Source organism: Camarhynchus parvulus, chromosome 1 (genome assembly GCF_901933205.1).
Source record: "Camarhynchus parvulus chromosome 1, STF_HiC, whole genome shotgun sequence".
Taxonomy (NCBI): Eukaryota; Metazoa; Chordata; class Aves; order Passeriformes; family Thraupidae; genus Camarhynchus; species Camarhynchus parvulus.
In genome coordinates this window covers 73,875,656-73,894,933 of record NC_044571.1, presented here as the reverse complement: position 1 = coordinate 73,894,933, position 19,278 = coordinate 73,875,656, and the positions used below count along the sequence as shown (strand labels likewise).

Sequence of the window (19,278 nt, the reverse complement as noted above, 5' to 3'; positions counted from 1 at the left end):
GGTGGGTGACTCTCCAACTGACCTGTGTTATAAACCTCTATGTTTCTAACTTTCACTATGTGCCTTCAACTCTCAGCTTGATGTTTTATTTTTATTTCAAAAAGGTTAAAAAAATCCTCTCCACTCAGTGTGATCCTGTTGTTCTTTAAACAAGAGGCAAGGTTTCACTAATGGAAAAGAGGTTGCTTTTTTCCTGAGAATACAAAATCTCTTTCCACTGTGATGCTGGAGAGAATTTCTTACCTCAGTTATAACAACACATTATGAAGTTCTCATACTAAAGAAAAACAATATCCAGTAAGATGCTGGTAAGAGGACAGAAAGGGGACACACCCCAGTCAAAATGTACTTAGTTTCAGTTAATTCTCATTCTGTTAATTTTAAAACCACCTAGTTTTCAGTTGCCATTGGTACTGTTGAGCAGTCCTTTACATTCAGTTCTGAGGAATTACTTAGATGGAAATTTTCATTGTCTTGTCTCAAATACAAATGTCAGTCCTTGGAGAAATTGCAGCAGAAAAAAACCTAACAAACATAGAATGATGCAATTACAGGGAAAAGCATATTTCTTTCATAGAAATTTCATTATGTTTACTCAGGAGAAAATTAAAGCAGCTGTGTCTAAATTCAGTGCCATAAAATGATAGAACACCTCACCCAAAAATCAATGCAGCAGCAATGCCCAGGTTATTAGTTGCTGTTGCCTGAATTGTGCTGTGAGTGCCTCAATTGTGTAGTGAGCACCTGAAGTGAAAAACCAGACGATTTTCTACTGTCCATCAAGAAGAGTGCTCCTGGCAGCAACAAAAGAGCCCCAGTGACATTGAGGCTCCTGACAGCCTCGCTTGGAAAGCAGAGCTCAGCTTGCAATGAGAACAAATGAAGAGGCTGTGGTGGATCGAACAATGATTCATCCATTGTTCCATATTCAATAGCAAATTACGAGTTGTCTGCCCCTGAGCAATAGTTATTTTGTTAATTTCCTCAGCTTCTTTGAAAAGAGATTATAATTTCGGCCGTAGTTCAGCAGACCAGGGGAGTGGGGTTTAGAAACATGCATTTTCATGCTCCCCACCCAAGTTTCGTTACTGTAATAAAGTGAATCCTTCAGCTGGGAAATTCTCCGGGGGCAATTTAGCAGTTCTGGGTTAGAGGTTGGACTCTGTGATCTTGGATTAGAGGTCTTGTCCAACCTAAATTTAGGATTCTGTTATTCTACTAATAAATGTTTTGTGAGGTAGCTGCTACACGTGTGAAATAACTCGTTCAGTTCATTTCTTGGGAAGTGTTTACATGCTTTGTTTGTTTGGCTTTTTTTCCTTTGAGAAGTTGAAAAGAGTTTTATCAGACAGGAAGCTCACAGCACGGATAACACTCATCCTGTCTGTGATTTGTTGAGACTGGTAACACACCTTTGGGGAGAAATGACTACATCTTCTTGTGCCTGCTCATCTTGGAGAGGTCCAGAGCTGCACATGTCAGGGAGCTTCAGATCAGCTGCTTTGAAAGTGAGACACAAATACTAACTCAAGATCATCTGGCTGGGGCAGGGGATCGAAGTCCTGGGATTTCATTTATCAGTCCCTCTCCATCAGACCAGTGCAACAGTAACTAAAGTACTCTTAGACAGACTTTCAATGCAGTGCAATTGGTTGGTTTTGGTTTTAAGTGATATTAAAGCACATTTTTGGCTCTTAAAGGTAGGCCAGCTCCAGAGGCCACGTTGTAGCCTAGTCCCACAGAGTTGTATCAGCCCATTTGCTGCAAGAGCAGCAATACCTTAAACTAATAATGGAGACACTGTACTGAGTAACTGCAGCCTTTGGGTGGTCCTGAGACCTTGGGGCTCTTTTTGTCCTTTTCTCCTGCAGTGCTGTGGCTCAGTCCAACACATGCTCACATGGGCAGCACACACCAAACTGAAGGGAGCTGCAGAAACCGTCCCAGCCGGACTGTATACATGGAGTATTGCAAGAGAGTCTCCTTCTTTCACTGCAATATACAGAATAAAGAAAGTTGGGAGCATGTCTTTTTCTTATGAAAAGGTGAACACTCATGGGAAGAAATTGTTGAGACCAGCGAGGTCTTGCTCCATGGAAATGGCTCCAAGGCACTACAGCATGGTGACAATAATTGCACAGAGAATTTGACTGCCACACAGTGTGTTCATAATTGTCTCTTTCAGCAGCAACTTGAACAATTTACTCCTCTCCAATTTTCACCCCACAATTCCTGAAATTGCTTTTCATTTCTCTTTGCGTTATACCACTCTGTTTAGAGAGAAGGGCAATTTTATATCCAATTCTTGTCTTAGCCCTTGACCCAGAAATAGCTGTAAATACTGAGTAATATGCCTGACATCCCAAGTCACTGTCACTGTTCTTGACAGGAAACCCTCTGACAAGTGCAACACTACCAGCTTGTCTTCCACTCACCTCATATTGAAGCACAAAGGCCCCTCCAGGCCCCTGCTGATGCTAACACACAGGCTACACTAAGCAAGCATATGTCAAAGCATATGCCACAATGCTGGATACCACCAAGCTGCAAAAGGGACCATAAGTGGAAGGACATTGGATTTCTTTTAGTGTGCTTTTTTTGTCCTGGAACTTCTATCCTAGAAGTTTCAGAATGGAAGAGACCATAGTATGTCCCATAGTCAAATTCCATTTAGTATTTCCCCATGATGTGGTTTCAAGCCCTCACCCCACCTTTCAGAAGCATCTCAGTGAGCTGCTGACACAAGCAAGATATAAACACATCCCTGCAGGGTGTCCTGCCAAGAGGGTGGATTCAGAAAAGGATTGGTCACACAGGAATAATGTCTTATTATGAAGTCTTTGTGCCTTGAAAAGCCAAGTGCTTTTTATACAGGGAAGATGGGCAGGAAGTGATTTTTGACCCTGTGTTTCCTCCTGCCTGTTCTCCCAGGAGATCATTTGGCATTGTGGATTGACTCACAGAGGATGAAACTGAGAGGATTATTTGGAAAGAACAAAGAACTCTGGCCATCCTAACACACCTCCTACCAGGGATCTTGGAGTGATAAATCTAGCTGTGGCCTGCAAGCTGGCTCCATGTCTTTCAGGTTTCGTTACAGAAATGAGAGAGAATGGGAGCAGCACCAGAGACTACACAATTGTGTTTATTTAATCTGTGAAATATCAACAGAAATAAAGAGATTAATCTCAGTGATTCCTCTAATTTAAAGCATACAGATAAGCTACATCTTCATAACCAGCATTTCTTCATTAAAAGAAATTGGTGCAAATGTTTTTCACTCCAGAACACCTTCTAATTTACATCCTTGTCAGAAACAGCCTGAGACCCAAGAAGAATGCATGACAAATACTTTTTTTTTTTGGTTTTTAGTGTATTCTTAATACTCAACAGTTGGGTCAGAGGAAATATATCCTCTCATTGTGGTAGCTTGGTGAGAGGCATTGATGAATTCTAAATGAAACCCCCTCTGAACCTTCCTCAGAATATGGGATGAAGAGTGAGGAAAGTAAGATGCGAAGTGAGTACATGCAGCAGAAATCATTACAATGGCAATTAAAAAAAAAAAAAAAGGAAGCATTTCTCAAAGAATCCAAGCTCTTGAAGGGCATAACCCCTTAACAAAAGGGTCACGTAGGAACTGCTAGGGACTGGTTCTTAGATAAATGAAAACCAGCATCAGGCTAGTTACCAGACAGGCTCCTTACTAAAGGGCTTTATGTCAAAATTCCCCAGCCTGAGATGCCTATAAGAAGTCCAGAGATAAATAACTGAGGAGAGGATTTGAATGAGAAATATAAAATGTTAGGATTTTCAAGGACTCAAGCATGTCATTACTTATGAGTCAAGGAGTTATTTCTGTATTGGTAAATTAGGAAATCTAATGTGGGTGAGAATTCAGAGGCCATGAGACCAGACAGGAAATACATATATAAAGAAAGGTGAAAAGATGGATGGCACACACAAACAAGTTCTCAGAAAGGGATGTTGTGCACAAAAAATTGATTTGCAAAGGAAGAAAGTGGGGGGGGGGAACCCAGCAGATTTGTGTTAATAGATTTAGAGAGGACAGCAGAATGTGTAAAGACTATGTACTGTGCAAATCCCTTTTGGAAACTAAATAAGAGGCAAGCAGGAAAAAAAAGAATGAACAACCTCTTCCCTCTTCTCTGTTTCTTATCCTTGCCATCTTTAACTAGAAGAATAAGGCAGTGTGAAAAGCTGAGGAGCTTTGAAATTGGAACTGAAGGCAGGATTTGCTTTCTAATAGCAGGAACGTGGGATTCACTGTAATTGTTCTAGCAGAGCTTCAGATATTGCCAGATTGTAACTTGAATTTTTGCCAGAGAGAGCTGCAGCATACTGTACAATACTCTGCGTCCCTGAGATGAGTGCTTTAGCAGTTCCCTGGTTGCAATTTTATGCTTTGAATTCATCCAAGTGTATAAGGAACGTAACATTATGGACTGATGTGTGTTTGAGCAGTTGTATGTGATGAGAAACATGCTGCTTCATCTTCTGCTCCGCACAAGGCATCAAAGCTGAATTATCTGAGGAGACAGGATGGCTCAGCAATACACTATGAGCTACTTTCATTGTCAGTAATTTCTAAACTCTCTCTAGGTCTTGGAATCGCAGTTTCAATTTTGATCTAGAGTCTGAATAAGACATCACATGAAGAGGCACAAAATCATTTATAAAAATTAATTTATCATACTGATTTATTCTACTGACTTGTGCTTTGGTTCAATAGTTTTCCTTTTAATTAAATTTCAGTAGGGATATAAGACAAAACAAAAAATAAATACAAAAAATAAAAACAAAAAATAGCTAAAAATAAATACATCTATATTGTTGATTGTTGTGACTGAAGATTGGTTTCCTTTTTTTTTCTTTTTTTTGGATAAAGGCCATTAGTTTTTAACAAAAGCAAGCTTGTCATCATGTTAAAGTAATAATACAGAGCATTTCTGCATGGCAGGGAGAAAACTAATTACTCATATTGCACTGAAATATCTCTCTACCTTATTTACTTGTGAATTGGAAATTTTCTGCTACTACTTTCATAAAATCAAAGGAAAAAGTACTGCTGTCATTGGGGTTGCTGTTTTGCAATGGTAAAGCATAGGCATAGCCTGCTTAAGGGGTAGAGAAGAGTTTCATGTCAGAGCACTCTCTCTGTGTCCCTGATCCAATTTAAACAAGGATACCTTTAAAATAGCTTACAATACTGCCAAAGTTTCTGAGAATTTTACAGTATTTGCACACCAGTGGTGGCTTGCTGCAAATGCAGAAATGTGACAGCAATACTGTACAAAATTATGTCAGCCAGATAAAAACAATCCAGGGTCTTGCTGTTGACCTGAGTTGTAGACTTCAACACAGGTGTCTTTTACAGTTCAGTGAGGTGGCTTGGCCGAGAAATTTGTGGATGAGACCACCATCAGGCACAGGAACACAATGTCTGCATTCAGCAAGCAGCTCCATAGCAAATACCTGTTAAGGAGGCAGGTGAGAGAAGGAAAATGCTTCATTTGCAGCCACTTGAGATGTCAGGCATGGTCTTTCACAAAGCTTAGACAAAGCAATGCAATTCTGATTCTGCTCCAAGAGGGCATATACTAGTTAAGGCAGAGCAAGTAATCTGCATAAAAAATTAGGGTCCAAATGCTGATGTTGTCAGTATAATCACTTCATATAAAGCACATTAACACACCTAAAAGAGATTTGTAATAATGAATGAAATGTCTTTCCCTCTTTTCTTCACAATAAATTATAGAAAACCATAGTGACACACAAAGTGATAATGACAAGAAATCCTTAATTGTAGCAGCAAGAAGAATACACAAAACAAAGCACACTGGAGACAGTAGCTATTGATCTTCTTTAGTATTTTCATTTATCATTTCTTTATAATTTTCAATTTGCAAGTGGGAAGTATTTCTGTGATATTTACAGGTGTTACAGAACTGGAATTTTGAAACTAAAAGGTTTTTTTAGATTCTGGTAAACATTAACATTTTTTTTAATGTATGGAAAATGTTATCACTTTAAATCTGTCATAATTTAAGTGTTTGGGAAGGCTCCCCATCCACCTAGTGCTGCTAGGGGAATAGTTTGCAAAACTCAGAACATTTGCTGTTTGCAGTGACAGCTGCATGACATTTATTTCTGGCACACGGTTCCCCAAACGTGCTCACTGACGTTCACTTTATACAGAGAATGTCTGACATCTGTATTTGTACTTACATGATTAGAAGTTTCATATTCATAATGCTTCTGTGAGAGGAGGAAGATTCCTAATCCTGGTATAAGAACAGGAAGCAGCTGCAGAAACATGTGATGTAGTGACCATAATCCCTATTCCTCATCCCTCTCTGTCACTGCAGGAGTTGTTAGAGGATCAGAAATAAAATTAACACTGGGAAGAAGGGAAGGGTGGGGGAAGATGTTTTTAAGATTTAGTTTTACTTCTCCTTTTTCTGCTCTGGCTCATGATGGTGATGGGCAAGTGATCTCTCCCTGATGATATCCCACCCACAAGCCTTTCATTAAATTTTCTCTCCCCTGTCCAGCTGAGGAAGGGCGTGATTGAGTGACTTTGGTGGGCACTTGAGAGTGCAAGAGTTCATCTTTTGCTCACGGTGCCAAGGCCACTCTTTCAAGCTCTCTTCAGAGAAGCTGTGGTCCCCATTCAGCTTTTTGTGGCTCTCATTCAGCAAAGCAATGCAATCAGCATGCTGTCCCTTGCCATCTGCTGTCCTACACCTCTCCCTGCTAAGCTTAAGTTGAACACTTCATGGGAAATCCAGCCTCCCCGAGGTCTGGAGGAGTTTTTGTCATGGGCCTGGCTGCACCAGGACATCAGTCTGAAGAGGCTCTATGAAGTTAAAAGAAGTCCTCCATGTTTTGCAGATTTCATTTTTTGCCTGCCCTGGAACAAGAAATCACTTCATCCTGTCCTTTGCTTTAAGCCCAGGGATGCTCTGAAGCCTTTGTTTTGTCAGGGCAGGACAGTGCAACACAAAATCTGTAACATTTAAATGCAACTGTTGACCTTAAAGAGTTTCATCTCATTACCACTTCCTGGAGGTAAAAAGGGGCAAGTGAGTACTGCAGAGGGCAGCTGTGGTTGCACGCAATTCTGTGTGTTGTAAATCTCTGCAATGCATTTTGTTAACATCTACCTGCCCTCCTCCCTTGTCATTTTCTCCTTCACCACTTCATTTCTCTTGGAGCAGCTGAAGAAATTTCTTTAACCAAAGAAATATTTCATAACATTTCCAGGCCTCAGAGGATTTCAGAGTACTTTTAACTTTTCTACTGTCTTTGAAGAGACAGCGTGCCACTGGGACCATCCTCTGGCTCACAGCCCTCAGAAATGCCAGGAAAAGCCTCTTTGGTAAGGAATTATGTTCAACCCAGTGTACCTGTTCAAGCAGTGTTGCCCAAGCTGGTGCTGCTCCCCATGCCAGAACCTCCTTCCAGAACCAGGACCCACTGGAACTCACCATCAGGCTGCCTAGGATAGGAAAAACAACACTTTCTGCTCTGAGCCAGCATGAAATGGATGGAAAGCAAGTCACAGCATGAAAAGCTGCTGTGACTCAGCTAAAAGGAATAGCTTGCAGGAAGATTGATGGCCTCCAAAAGACTGACAATAAAATCTGACTCTCCTCTCAGACATCCCAGGTGCTTCACTGCAGACCTGGTGAGAGGGAATGGGACCTATTCATTCATATGGCAGTCAATAAATGATGTTAATCAGCCCAGAAGGCAAGAAATGCTAAGTGTGACCCCAGACATTGCCTAATGCTGCCTCTGCCAGGGAAACAGAGGGAAAACAGGAAAGCTCTACAGGAGCCACAGGGCCTGCAAAAAATAGATCAGTGTTACACAAAGTCCACATTTAATTATTCTGGCTTTGTCTACTTGATGCATTTGAGCCCCAGGTTAGAACAGTGCTTAACCCTGTGTCCAGTGAGAGCCAGCAGTGAATTTGGAGGCAGCACCTCTGAGCTATCCTCAGTCAGAACAAGGGTACATTGACTAATCGAGAACAACTGCAGACCTGATTCCTAATTTGTCACACAAGGTCATGATATGGCAGCACTTCAGAAGAACTTTCAAGGAATAATTGTTCCTTGCCAGAACACTGTATATTCTTTAAAAAATGAAGCTACAGGCAATGTACAAACCCAACAGCAGCTGTTGTGTGCTCAGCAGGAGTCCAGGCACCAGCAAACACGGGGCTATGCAGGCACAGAGCTTCAGAGATGGGTCCTCCTCCTCTATTCTACATGAATGCAACGCACATAATCAGAAATAACAGGGAACCCAGGTTAGTGAGTTAGTCACTGCACAGACACCCAGCAGAGGCTCCCCCTGCCCTTTCTCACCAGTGACACACTGACACCGTGTAGCCCTGGCTAGCTCTGGTGCCATAGTCCAGCTGGGAAAGGGGTGAGTTCCTGCACCCAAACACTGTGTCCCAGTACTAAAGCCAGCTCAGGCCTTAATGCAAGTCATGTTTCCAGCTATGTGATATTCATTGAATGTGTGCAAATCAGCACCTGAACATGCCCAAGAGGGCTCATTGCTGCAGACATGCTTCCTTTGTTGGCCAAAGGAAAGGAATCAGTTAGGACAAGGCTGCTGCTACATGGACAGTATGTGCAGCTGAGGAATGAGACCTCCTTTCCCAAGGCTCTTTGGAAGCAGACAGCACACAAAGCTGGCCAGGTGAACTGTGGTTGGAGCAAGCTCCTCCTGTACTGCTTTCGTCCCCCTTGGATTTTCTCCATTACAAGATAGGAGCCTAGGAGAAACGGTGACTGTGAGAAGGCTGCCAGCACAGCAGCCTTTAACCTGCACATGGGAGGCAAGCAGGAGTAAGCCAAGCTGTCCTTGAAGTCCCCTCATGATTTAGGATGGGCACCTTGGTTTGTATACCATTATTTACAGCAGCACAACCTGCCAATACCATCAAGCTTGCTACAACTACAGGCAATCAATCAATATAACGGCGTAGCTTAGCAGCACTGGTTTCCAGAGGCACCAACAGCCATTCATCCCACAGAAGTCAGCCCATTATTCTAGCTTCAGAAATGCATTCTAGGTGTCACACTCCTTTGGTAGCACAAGAGCTGTATCAAAAAAATTGCACCAGTCCTTGCAGGCCACAGCCAAAAGAGCTGCTCTGAGTCAGCCAGCCCAGCATCAGTTCCCCTCTACTCAAATCCTTTCTTAAGGATTAAGGAAGTGTATTAAACAAAACTTGCTCCACTGTTTTTAGAGGCTGAAAATACCCACCAGAAAACCTGCACCAATATTGCCTTCACTTTAATATTTTTCCCTTTTTCCCCTGGGGGATCTCAGGGTCACCCCACCCCCACAGCTCCTGGTGCTAAAGGCATAGAGACGCGCACTCGTAGGAATGCAGGTGTGTAGGAATGCTGGTCTGGCTGTTCCAGCTGGGCTGGAACTCACACCTCACAGGAGCTTTCACACAACACTACAATGAAGAGCTACAGAAATCTGGGGATGGACAGCATGAATTGTGGGTATTTGAGAGTCAAGAAAGAGAAAAAATTCTGTGCTATCCCCAATATCTTTTCAGTTCCCTTGGAGGAAATCATTATTACCACAACCAAGAGAGTAAATTCCAAACTGAAAGAGATCTGTCATCACTCATGGACACCAAAACACGCAAGACCAAACTTGTGGCAACAGTTTGACTCTTCAGCTTAACTGCTTCATATGCCATTCACTCCCTCCTCCACAATTTTACACAGCAAACAGCTCTGCCTTTCCTGCCCAGAGCTCCATTCCAGTTAGCTGCGGACTGCAGGGAAAGCACTGCAGCTACATCAATATAAAATGTAACAGAAGGGAGAACCAGACCCTCTGTCTTTAAAAGCTCAACACTGGTCTTAGTGATTTGCATGGGCAGTATTTTCCCACTGTAATCCTCTTCACTGTAGTTCAGAGAAGTAAAGCAAACACTGCAGAGGTGGTAGCTGAGTTTGGCCATTGTTTGGTTAACATATGCACACAGTGCTATCCACTGTTATTAACTCAATGCACAATCTTTATTCTGCTATTTTAAAAGAGGCAATAGCTGCAGCCTGCATTAAAAATACCTGTCACAAAATACCTTTCACTATAAAAAACAAAGAAAACTCTACAGATAGTAGAGGAAGCATCACAGGCTACAACTTTTCTAGAATCACACACCAGTTTCCCTGATCATAGTAACTCTTTTGAACTCTCACACAATCCAGGGATCTGCACACTGCTTCCAGTTCCCCTTCAGAGAACACATGGTAATAGCGGTGGAAAACAGGGCTGAGTTCTTGCAATTCTTTGGAGCTGCCTGGAACCACCACTGTATCAATACTTTCCTTTTTCTTTTTTGTACCACCTTTCAGGTGCCAGGGAACCAGCAAATCTTGAGAGTGAAAGGAGGTTCTGTTAGTGTGAACAGGCAGTCTGAAGTCTGCTACTGGCTTGGCACCACAGCTTTCATCCTTCAAGTCATTAAGGAGTTGGTCAGACCATGCTGAGTCTTGGCTGCTGTTATCAGGCCCTTGGTCATTAAGTGATCTCTGGGCTGTGCCAGTATTCATTTCCTTGTCTTTGTTTTTACTACCATTCTTTTCCTTAAGGTATTTAGACTTCTGGTTTTTGTATTCTTGTTCCATTGCCCAGACATAAATGAGTGCTGTTCCACCAGGTCTTAGAAGCCGAGCTAGTTCCCGAATAGTAGCCAGTCTCCGTTCCTGGAAAGGAAAGCCAAAGTGTGAAGCTGCTACATAAACAAGAAGTCAAGAGAATGGAATGGCAGCAGTTTCTCCTTACCCAAGATACAATAAAAGTTGAAAAGAACGTTTTTTTCCCCACAATTTACTTTCATTCATAATATAGCCCATAACTGTGTGCAAGCCAAGACATTTTCCTAAACACAATTTCTTCATCAAGACATCATTCATGTCAAGCACTGGAATAGGCTGTCCAGGGCAGTGGTGGATTCACCATCCCTGGAGGTATTTAACCACATTGCCCTGTAGATATGGCACTCAGGGACATGGTTTAGTGGTGAAGGTAGTGCTGAGTTAACAGTGGGACTTGATGATCTTAAAGGTCTCCTCAATGATTCTACTATTCTTTGCCATTTGAAAATAGTTCTGTGCTGAGCATGATTTCTTGGACATATCAGCCCACCTGAAAAAGACAGACACCTTTTCAAGAAGGTGATTGTCCTGGGTTGACTATATGATGCTTTTATCCCCAAATCGTCTCATTAGTTTATGCTGAATAATAATAAGTTTTGCACCTTTAAGACTTGTTGCAGAGAGTGAAAGGGAGGAGAAAAGAATCGCACAGTTCTTTTTTTTTTCCTTCGCTCAGACATTTGCACGTACTCCCCCGCATTCCTCCTCCAGGACTGTGTTGTCTGCGGACAGACAGACGGCAAGACAGAGAGCTCTCCTTTTGCTTTTGGTTAGTTTTAGCTGGCTGAAGCAAAGAAGAGTCCCTGGACTGTAGTTTTTCTTTTCCTTTTCTTTGGACCTCTTGGAACCTGCTCTGGACTGAACACCCAGGGAAGCACCGGCAGCTCACACCTGTGGCCACCGGGCCAGGCCAGGCCTGGCCTGTGAGAATTCCAGCACCAGAAAGACTGATAAGAGACTGAGTGAGCTGAGCTGCAACCGGGGGGGGTTTTCTCAATTAGTCATCTCTTTTAGAGCGGCAAGGGGTTTTATTGTTTTAATATTGTTAGGTTCTATTGTTTAATAAACAGCTTTTTTCCACTTTTCTTCAAAAAAGTATTTTCTCCCGAACTAGTTGTAAGAAAAAAGAGCCGATTAAATTTATCCTCCTACTAGAGCCCCTCTGAAGACTCTCTCTCTCTCCCAAAATTTTGCTCTAAACCAAGACAGTGATTCAGTATTTAAAATCCCAGATTCAAATCTACCACACCCGATGATGCACAGGCTAAGTTTGCAGCTGAAGGAGTCAGACTTATAGCTTAAACACAGGTCCTCTGACCAGACAAACAGAAATGTCAGCCTTCTCCAAAACAGAGTTCCTTCTACTTTGTTTACTGGATTTGGAAACATTCACTGTATTTATGATATGGAAAGATCCGTGGGGCCTCTAAGATGATCTAGAAACTTGTTACCATGGCACAGTTTCTGCCAGGAGAACCTTATCCAGCCCAGAGATATAGCAGACTGGTGAGCAGTCTCCCTTTTGTTTGGAGATGGACAACCAATGCAGAGATTAAAAAACCCAAAATCACAAGATCTGTCCAAGAGCCCAATATCTGACCCAGGAAATAATAGATGTCTTGACTCCCAAAGCAGAGCCCCCTTCTCCAGTGTCATTAATTACAAGCACACGAAAATGAAACCCAAACAGAGGACCAAAGCTTCAGGGGGAACAAGGTCATCTGAGAAGCAGGAGGAGAATGTGAACAGAAAGTCTAAGAAGCAGCAGTAGCACAACAGGTTAACTCTGCTCTGACAACTGCTTACACCAAATGCAAACCTTGGATTTCTTCCCATTTTGTTCTTGCCTTTGCTTGTATTGCAGTATTAGCAGCTCTGCACAGCAACCCAACAGTACAGTGGAGCAGAGAGGGGTGACTTACTGCTGTGGAGAAGTGGTGGATTACAGCAATAGAGATGCAGGCATCACAGGAACCACTGCGGATTGGCACTGACAGGGCATCACAGACAAACGCCTGGAAATGTTTTTCTCCACAAATATCCACCAGGTTTTTGCTGCGATCACAGCCAACCTAGAACAGAAAATGTTTCATTAAGCTTTTCATGAGAGGATAATTATACGACTGGAATATGATTTTCATTTGATGCTTACAGTAACAGAGTCATCAGAGTCTCCTACTAAGGGAACACAGTTTAAAATCAAAACAAAAGCAAGTGTGAGAAAATAGCCTTAAGAGGAGTATATAAGACAAAAAGAAAACAACCCTGACACTGACTTAAAACAAAGATAAAAGACGGGCTATTAGACAGCTTATTATAGCACTCTCATTTTGAACCAGCTCAAGACAGATCAGGTTTCAACCTAACTTTACTTCAAAATTCATTCAAGGTGTCTTGAAATGAGCAAAATGAGATGTGACCTAATCTCAGTATGCTCTTTTCATTTCAACTGCCATTTTTAACTTGACAACATTTGAAGCACCAAAATAGTGAACTCACAAAAGCTGATCTACAAATGTAAACAAGTATCCAGTGACTTTGGTGGTATCACTAAAGTACAGCATACAGCCTCACTCACCACTCAAGTTTTGTCATTTGAGTGTGAGAAAGTGCTCAGATATCTTTCTCTTACCCCTCATTATCACAATCCACAAAAAATTTAAGCTCAACATAATTTTACAAGGTTCTGTACAGTCCAGTGAAGTGACCCCTAGAACCATCTCTGAATGCCTAATAAAACATTAATTTTTTCCCCTTTTAAACCCAGCGGTCAGCCCGCCACACCTGCACAGTATCCACATCACATGCAGTAAGACAAAACTTACCACCTTTGAAAAATCAGCATCTAGAAATGTTTTTTACATGCTTGCATAAAAACAATTGATCAAGACACTTTCTGAAAGAAATAGTGAGGCATGTGCCAGCCTTGTTTTCATGTCTGCCATGCATACTGAATACACAAACCAAAGCCCTGCTACCAGGTTGTATACCAAACTCTGCATGTATGAGAATAATAAATGTATTTGTTTTCAATGACTAGCAACAAGTAGATAGTAGAGAATAGGTTCAGAATCCTAAATAATTACTGTTGATAGTGTTTATTGCATTTGACACCGAAAGAATACTAAATCGTCTTTGACGCAGGAAGAATAGCAAACTGACCCTGCTTAATCAACCCAGAAGAGATAACAGTACCACTAAAATTAAAAACCTCTTTTGCAATGATTAATGAAAATATATTTATTTTTCATCATAATTTTTCATTTTATCTGTTCAAGACCTTTTATCTTTCAGCCTACCACCACAGTTTTGAAGAAAACCAGAATTCTGCTCCAGCCTTATTTCCTGAAAGCTTACCAGTGAGCTGCCTTCTACTCAGGTCCCTGACTTTTGATCCAAAGTAAATGAAACAGTTGTGAAAATGCCAACCTGACAATAATCCTCCACAAAATCTATGAATATGTATATATTAACCAATTAGCAATAAACAGACCTGAAAAGATCAATCCTAACATTGCTTTCTTCACACTCATTCCTTGGTCTCTCGCATTTACTGAAGCACTGAGTGTATTGTGTTGTTTATGAATTAAAAAAAAGAAATCCTTGCTTCCTTGAATGCAAACAAATCCCCATCATTTTACACTGGTAGCCAACTGAAGTGTCTTTAATTACTCTGACAATCTGCACGTTAGTGATTGCACACCTCATTACCAGTACCTTTAACTACTTCTGCAATTAAGACATTGGCTTGCAGTACTTAATAATAAAACTCAAAGGACCGAATTCAGTGCTGGCAAAAGGACGAAGAAGAAAACTTGGAGCTTCCACTGATGGCAAGCTTTCCCACAAGGAACTGCTTTGGACCTCCACATCTATAGGGAAAATGGGCTGGATAATGGAACACAATCCCCCATTCCCAAAATGACCTTGAAAAGGACTACAATGTATGTTGATGAAATCCAATGAACTGAGAATGAGAACAAAGGCATGACTGCCAGATTGTAAAGTTCTCATTTGCATCTAAATTATAGCAAATATTAGGAGGTCAGGTTTACTTGCATTGACATACTTTCTAAAGCAAATGTACATCCAAAGGAAAGAGATGTTGTTCCACAGTGAAAATGGAGACCTTGAAACAGAACACTTTGAACACACAGCTGCTCTAAAATAGGCACACTAGGCTAAAACTTCACATGGTTTTAAATGTAAACAGGACACCAGGTGCTATGCATATATGCATAAATGGTGAACACACCAGGAATCACCACAGATGCCCGGCATTGAAACTAGGCAACTTTAGCATCTTTGCTAGAATTATCTCTAGGTGGTATTTCAAAATAATTATAATCACCACATTCCTGCATTTTCTGACTTGCAAGAAACATGCATTTATTAAAAACCAAAATGCATTTGTTTCGGTCACTTAAAAAAACAATAAGGTAGCAAAAAGCTACCTTAAATTGGTCTATCTGTGGTTTTATTAGTACAGAAAACATTTACAGCAAGGAGCAGAGATCCCAAACTCAACTTTTCCCAATTCCATTACTAACCGATTTTTAAACTTTAAAGCATGAAGAAGCTTTGATTTGATGAAATTTTATCTACAGAAGAGTTCAAAGGACTGTTTTAATTGAGAACAGGTTTTTTTCTCTCTAATTAAATATATAATCAAAATATTTAAAACTAATCTCAAAATATAGCTGGAAAGCTTTAATTTTGCCAGTTCATATCTCTTATTTTTGATGCTCAGGACAGGATATTTGTTGTCTTTGCTGGCGTCTCTTCCAGAAGAGTGGAGAAAGGCAGATGAATCATTATTAGTCTGTTGCCCAAACCCAGAAGAATCTAGTACATCTCTTGGTGAGTCAAGCTATGTGTATGCTTTTAGGCTTTCTATTTCTTATTATCTATGATTCTTCTCAATCATTTCTTATACCTCAGCTTTCCAAATCAAATTCCTCGCTCAAACTCCACAATTTCTCATATACATCTCAAATAGCATGGCTGATTATTCAACTGAGTCTACCTCAGCAAGTCATTCCACACCTTTCAATATTCCCATAAAGGAGGCTGGCTTCTCAGGTTTCTCAGATTTTGCTCCAGACATCGATTCCCACATCCCTGCCTTTTGGGAAGTACCTCCAGCCATCTCTTCACCACTTTTTGTGATGTAAACAATGGCTCACAGGTGCTCAAGAGTGGCCACTGACAGTTACTGTGACTGAAATCCACTTGGATTTCAGGCACTGATTTTCAGTGTATAAGGATAAATATTAACTGCATCCAACTCTTACTTTAAGACAGGAAATCTGTATTAGTATAGAAGCCTGTAACTCTGTAACTAGAACTACGACAAACACAAAACTTAGGAAAGGGGCAAAGGTGTGTTATCATTCTGGCATACCACACCCTGTCTGGGCACACTGGATAATGCAAAAAAAAAAGAAAAAGATAAAGGAGGAGAAAGGAGGGAGAAACAAATATAATGCCTGTGACTTGTCTGAGTGTTCAGCAGCTCTGTACTGACTTTCTGGAAATGGATAATATAGGCATTTATGCCATCCTGCTCCATCATGTTCCCATGCGCCTTCACCTCCACCTTTACAGCAAGGAATAGCTAAAGTAGATTTTATAAAATCTATTCAATGCAGTGGTTTGGTATAGATCACTGGGGGGAAAAGACACTAATAAATAGCTTGCTTTGTAGTTATGCTGCAAATCTGCAAAAGATAAACCCTCTTGCATGCTGAAAAAAAGATAAGTAAAGACAGGTTGAGGTTACCCACCACTACGTGTTTTCTTTCTACATTATCTCATTATAACTAATTCAGCCTGGTAGATTTAGTTCATGTAAGTATCTGGGAACCTGATTTATTCAGCACATTACAGAGCAATGAACAAAACGACATCTAATTCTGAAATCCAGCCACTGAATGGAATTATGTCGCTCTCCAGAGACAAGCCTCAGCTATAACTAACAGCATGAAAAGCTCAAGAAACCAAATTATATTCCAGCAAACAATTCATCCGAGTCAGGCTTTCAGCATTCCTTTCATGTAGTGTTTTGCTTTTCCATTGCATGTAGTCAGGGTATCTCTGAAAGCAAAGTGCTGTGCCTAAGACCTGGAGTTCCTTTCTCAGTGACAGAGCAACAGAACCAAGTTGAGCAATTCAGCTTTCATTCTAGTTTTGTGCTGCTCTTGCCCAGTTTCTTGAGCTCTCTTCCCAGATCTCTCACCCATCTAATGACTCTTATTCACTGAGAGAAAAGAGCAGGAAAGGTTCATCTGCGTCACCCTTCAATTACTAAGAAATGGTGAACTTACTCCAGGTATACATTTACTAATTGGTTTTGTTCCTCCTGCTTTTACCCACTACTAAAAAGTCATTGGGAGAGGAATCTATTCCCAATCTGTACAAACCCAGTGAACTAAAAGCCACCCAACTTTATGCAACTATACCACAGAAAATATTCACCCTCTCTCCTCCTCATACCCTGAAAAAATCAAATTTTTATATAATTCTAGTAGATTGTAATTTGGGACAGTAATGCAGAATAGAGAGGTGCACATCTCAGAGCAAAAGTCCAGAGCAAAAGTCTCAGAGCAAAAGTGAAATATAAACCGTGTTACCAATTACCTCTGAATGACACAGACACACACACACCCACACACCCACACCAGAAACAGGAATGTCTGGATTAAAGCAAATCATTCTGGCTCCTCTATTGGCATATTTTTTTTCCTATCATCATTACTCTGTCAATCAGAGTAATTTCTTTATACAAAACCAAAACATATCTACCCTATGGCATTTTCAGTTATTTGCCACTGAATTTCCCACCAATTTATCAGTTCAATTAAAAATGTAAACCACAAATTTGAAAGACTTCAATGGCTTTTCATTCACACTGTAGCCCTGTGAGGATTTTGAATGTTCCTGCAGAGACTTATACATTGCCACACCTACCTGAACATTGGAAATAAGGAGACAAAGCTGAAGTGCATAGAAATTAATGAGATCACTGCAATAACATCAATGAAACCCTCGTGGTAATCAGGGGAATGGCTAAGGCTGGAACACACTGTTCCATAAAAAGAAAAGCTCTGCTTACAGAGATGACTATTAAGTTTGAAAGCACCTTAAATAAAATCTGTTAAAATAATTCCCCAAGTGAGATTGGGTGAGGAGAGAACTGTCAAAAAACAACACTAAAACCATGCCTCTTTTTTGCTGTCATTTAAACAATAACAAGGTGGGTGAGACAGAAAAAGTAATCTGAAACTGTTAAATTCAACATTTCTCCAGCCTTTGTGCTAGCTCCATCAGACATGGATTCCATCTCTAGCTGATACATCCTTAATCTGAATTTGTTTGTCATGGAATTGCTGCTCTCTCACTGTGTCAGAATAATGCAGCCATTACAGCAGTTTCACTTTTGCTGAGCACAGATGCACTCGTGCATGTCACTGTCACACGGGATACTCAAGTAGATGAGGCCACATTTAATAATCCAGGGAAACTGAAGCAACTACAACAGCACAGGCCACAGTGGAGATGTTTTCAGACAGTACCTGAAGAGTAAAACATCAAGAGAGCTACCTTAGCTGTGATCTACCATTAGCACTGCTACTTAAAGCATAAAAGCATATTGCTTGCCTTCGGGGAATGCTTGCCTCAGGTTTTCAGTATTTCTGAGTCAAAACACCCCAAGCTACAGAGCTGTGCCAACAGTGCCTTACCCAATCCCTACACAACTCCTAATTTCACAGCACTGCTTTATTGCTTCTTTCCCAACAGAACCTGGGCTAAGAGTTCCATTACACTTTGCATAAAAAAGAGACGTAGAATTTACTAAGTTATGCCTGGATTTTATGCTTCCAACTAAATATGAGTAAATAAGGAATAAAACTGATGCCCTGCATCTAGAGACCATTCCTTTTATCCCAACAATGCACCTGATACATAAAACATTGTGTAATCCCTCACCCTCAGCTCCATGATTAAACCATGGTAGGTGGAACAGCACTTGAGATACTTTGTCAAAAGTTTAAAAACACCTGCAAACACAATATACACAGGGTTTTCTTTAACCACATTTTGGCTGCTACAGAAAAAAAAATCTGGTAGAAAGAAGGAGTCAAGTCCATCCTCCTGAGGCTCTGTGCTGACTTGTAGATGAAAACAACCAAATACAAAGTCTAGAGTCTATCTCCATCTAAGAACCACTAGTTGTCACCACTGGAAAATAAAATGTCAAGGGAGGCCAACTGAATGAAGCAATTCCCAGATTCTATTTTTCAACTGCTTCAATGGCTTCTTTAATAGTTTCCTCCCTTTAACTGTTATTTTTCATGTTTTTTATTTCTCCTGCAGACACATATGAAATTAGGCAACTCCTAAAGTAACAGAGAGGAGCTGGCTTTCCTTTTACTGCCAGCCAGTATGTGTGATCTTTCCTTTCCTTAGCTGGTTAATTGTGTCTAGAAAACAGACTGATGCTGGCAATTTCTGAATACAGCATCTTGCATTAATTTCACTTTAC

General features: G+C 40.9%; 1 protein-coding gene across 1 annotated transcript in view; it reads right to left on the bottom strand.

Annotated features, from left to right (window-relative positions):
• Window positions 1-10,069: 10,069 nt before the first annotated feature.
• ALKBH8 (alkB homolog 8, tRNA methyltransferase) overlaps window positions 10,070-19,278 on the bottom strand; it is a 44,706-nt gene continuing 35,497 nt past the window's right edge. Inside the window, exons 12-13 of the mRNA XM_030958030.1 lie at window positions 12,656-12,805; window positions 10,070-10,781 (exon numbers count right to left, since the gene is read on the bottom strand). Of these exons, the coding sequence (XP_030813890.1) occupies window positions 10,212-10,781; window positions 12,656-12,805 (720 nt within the window). The 3' untranslated portion in view covers window positions 10,070-10,211. The remainder of the gene's footprint in view (window positions 10,782-12,655; window positions 12,806-19,278) is intronic.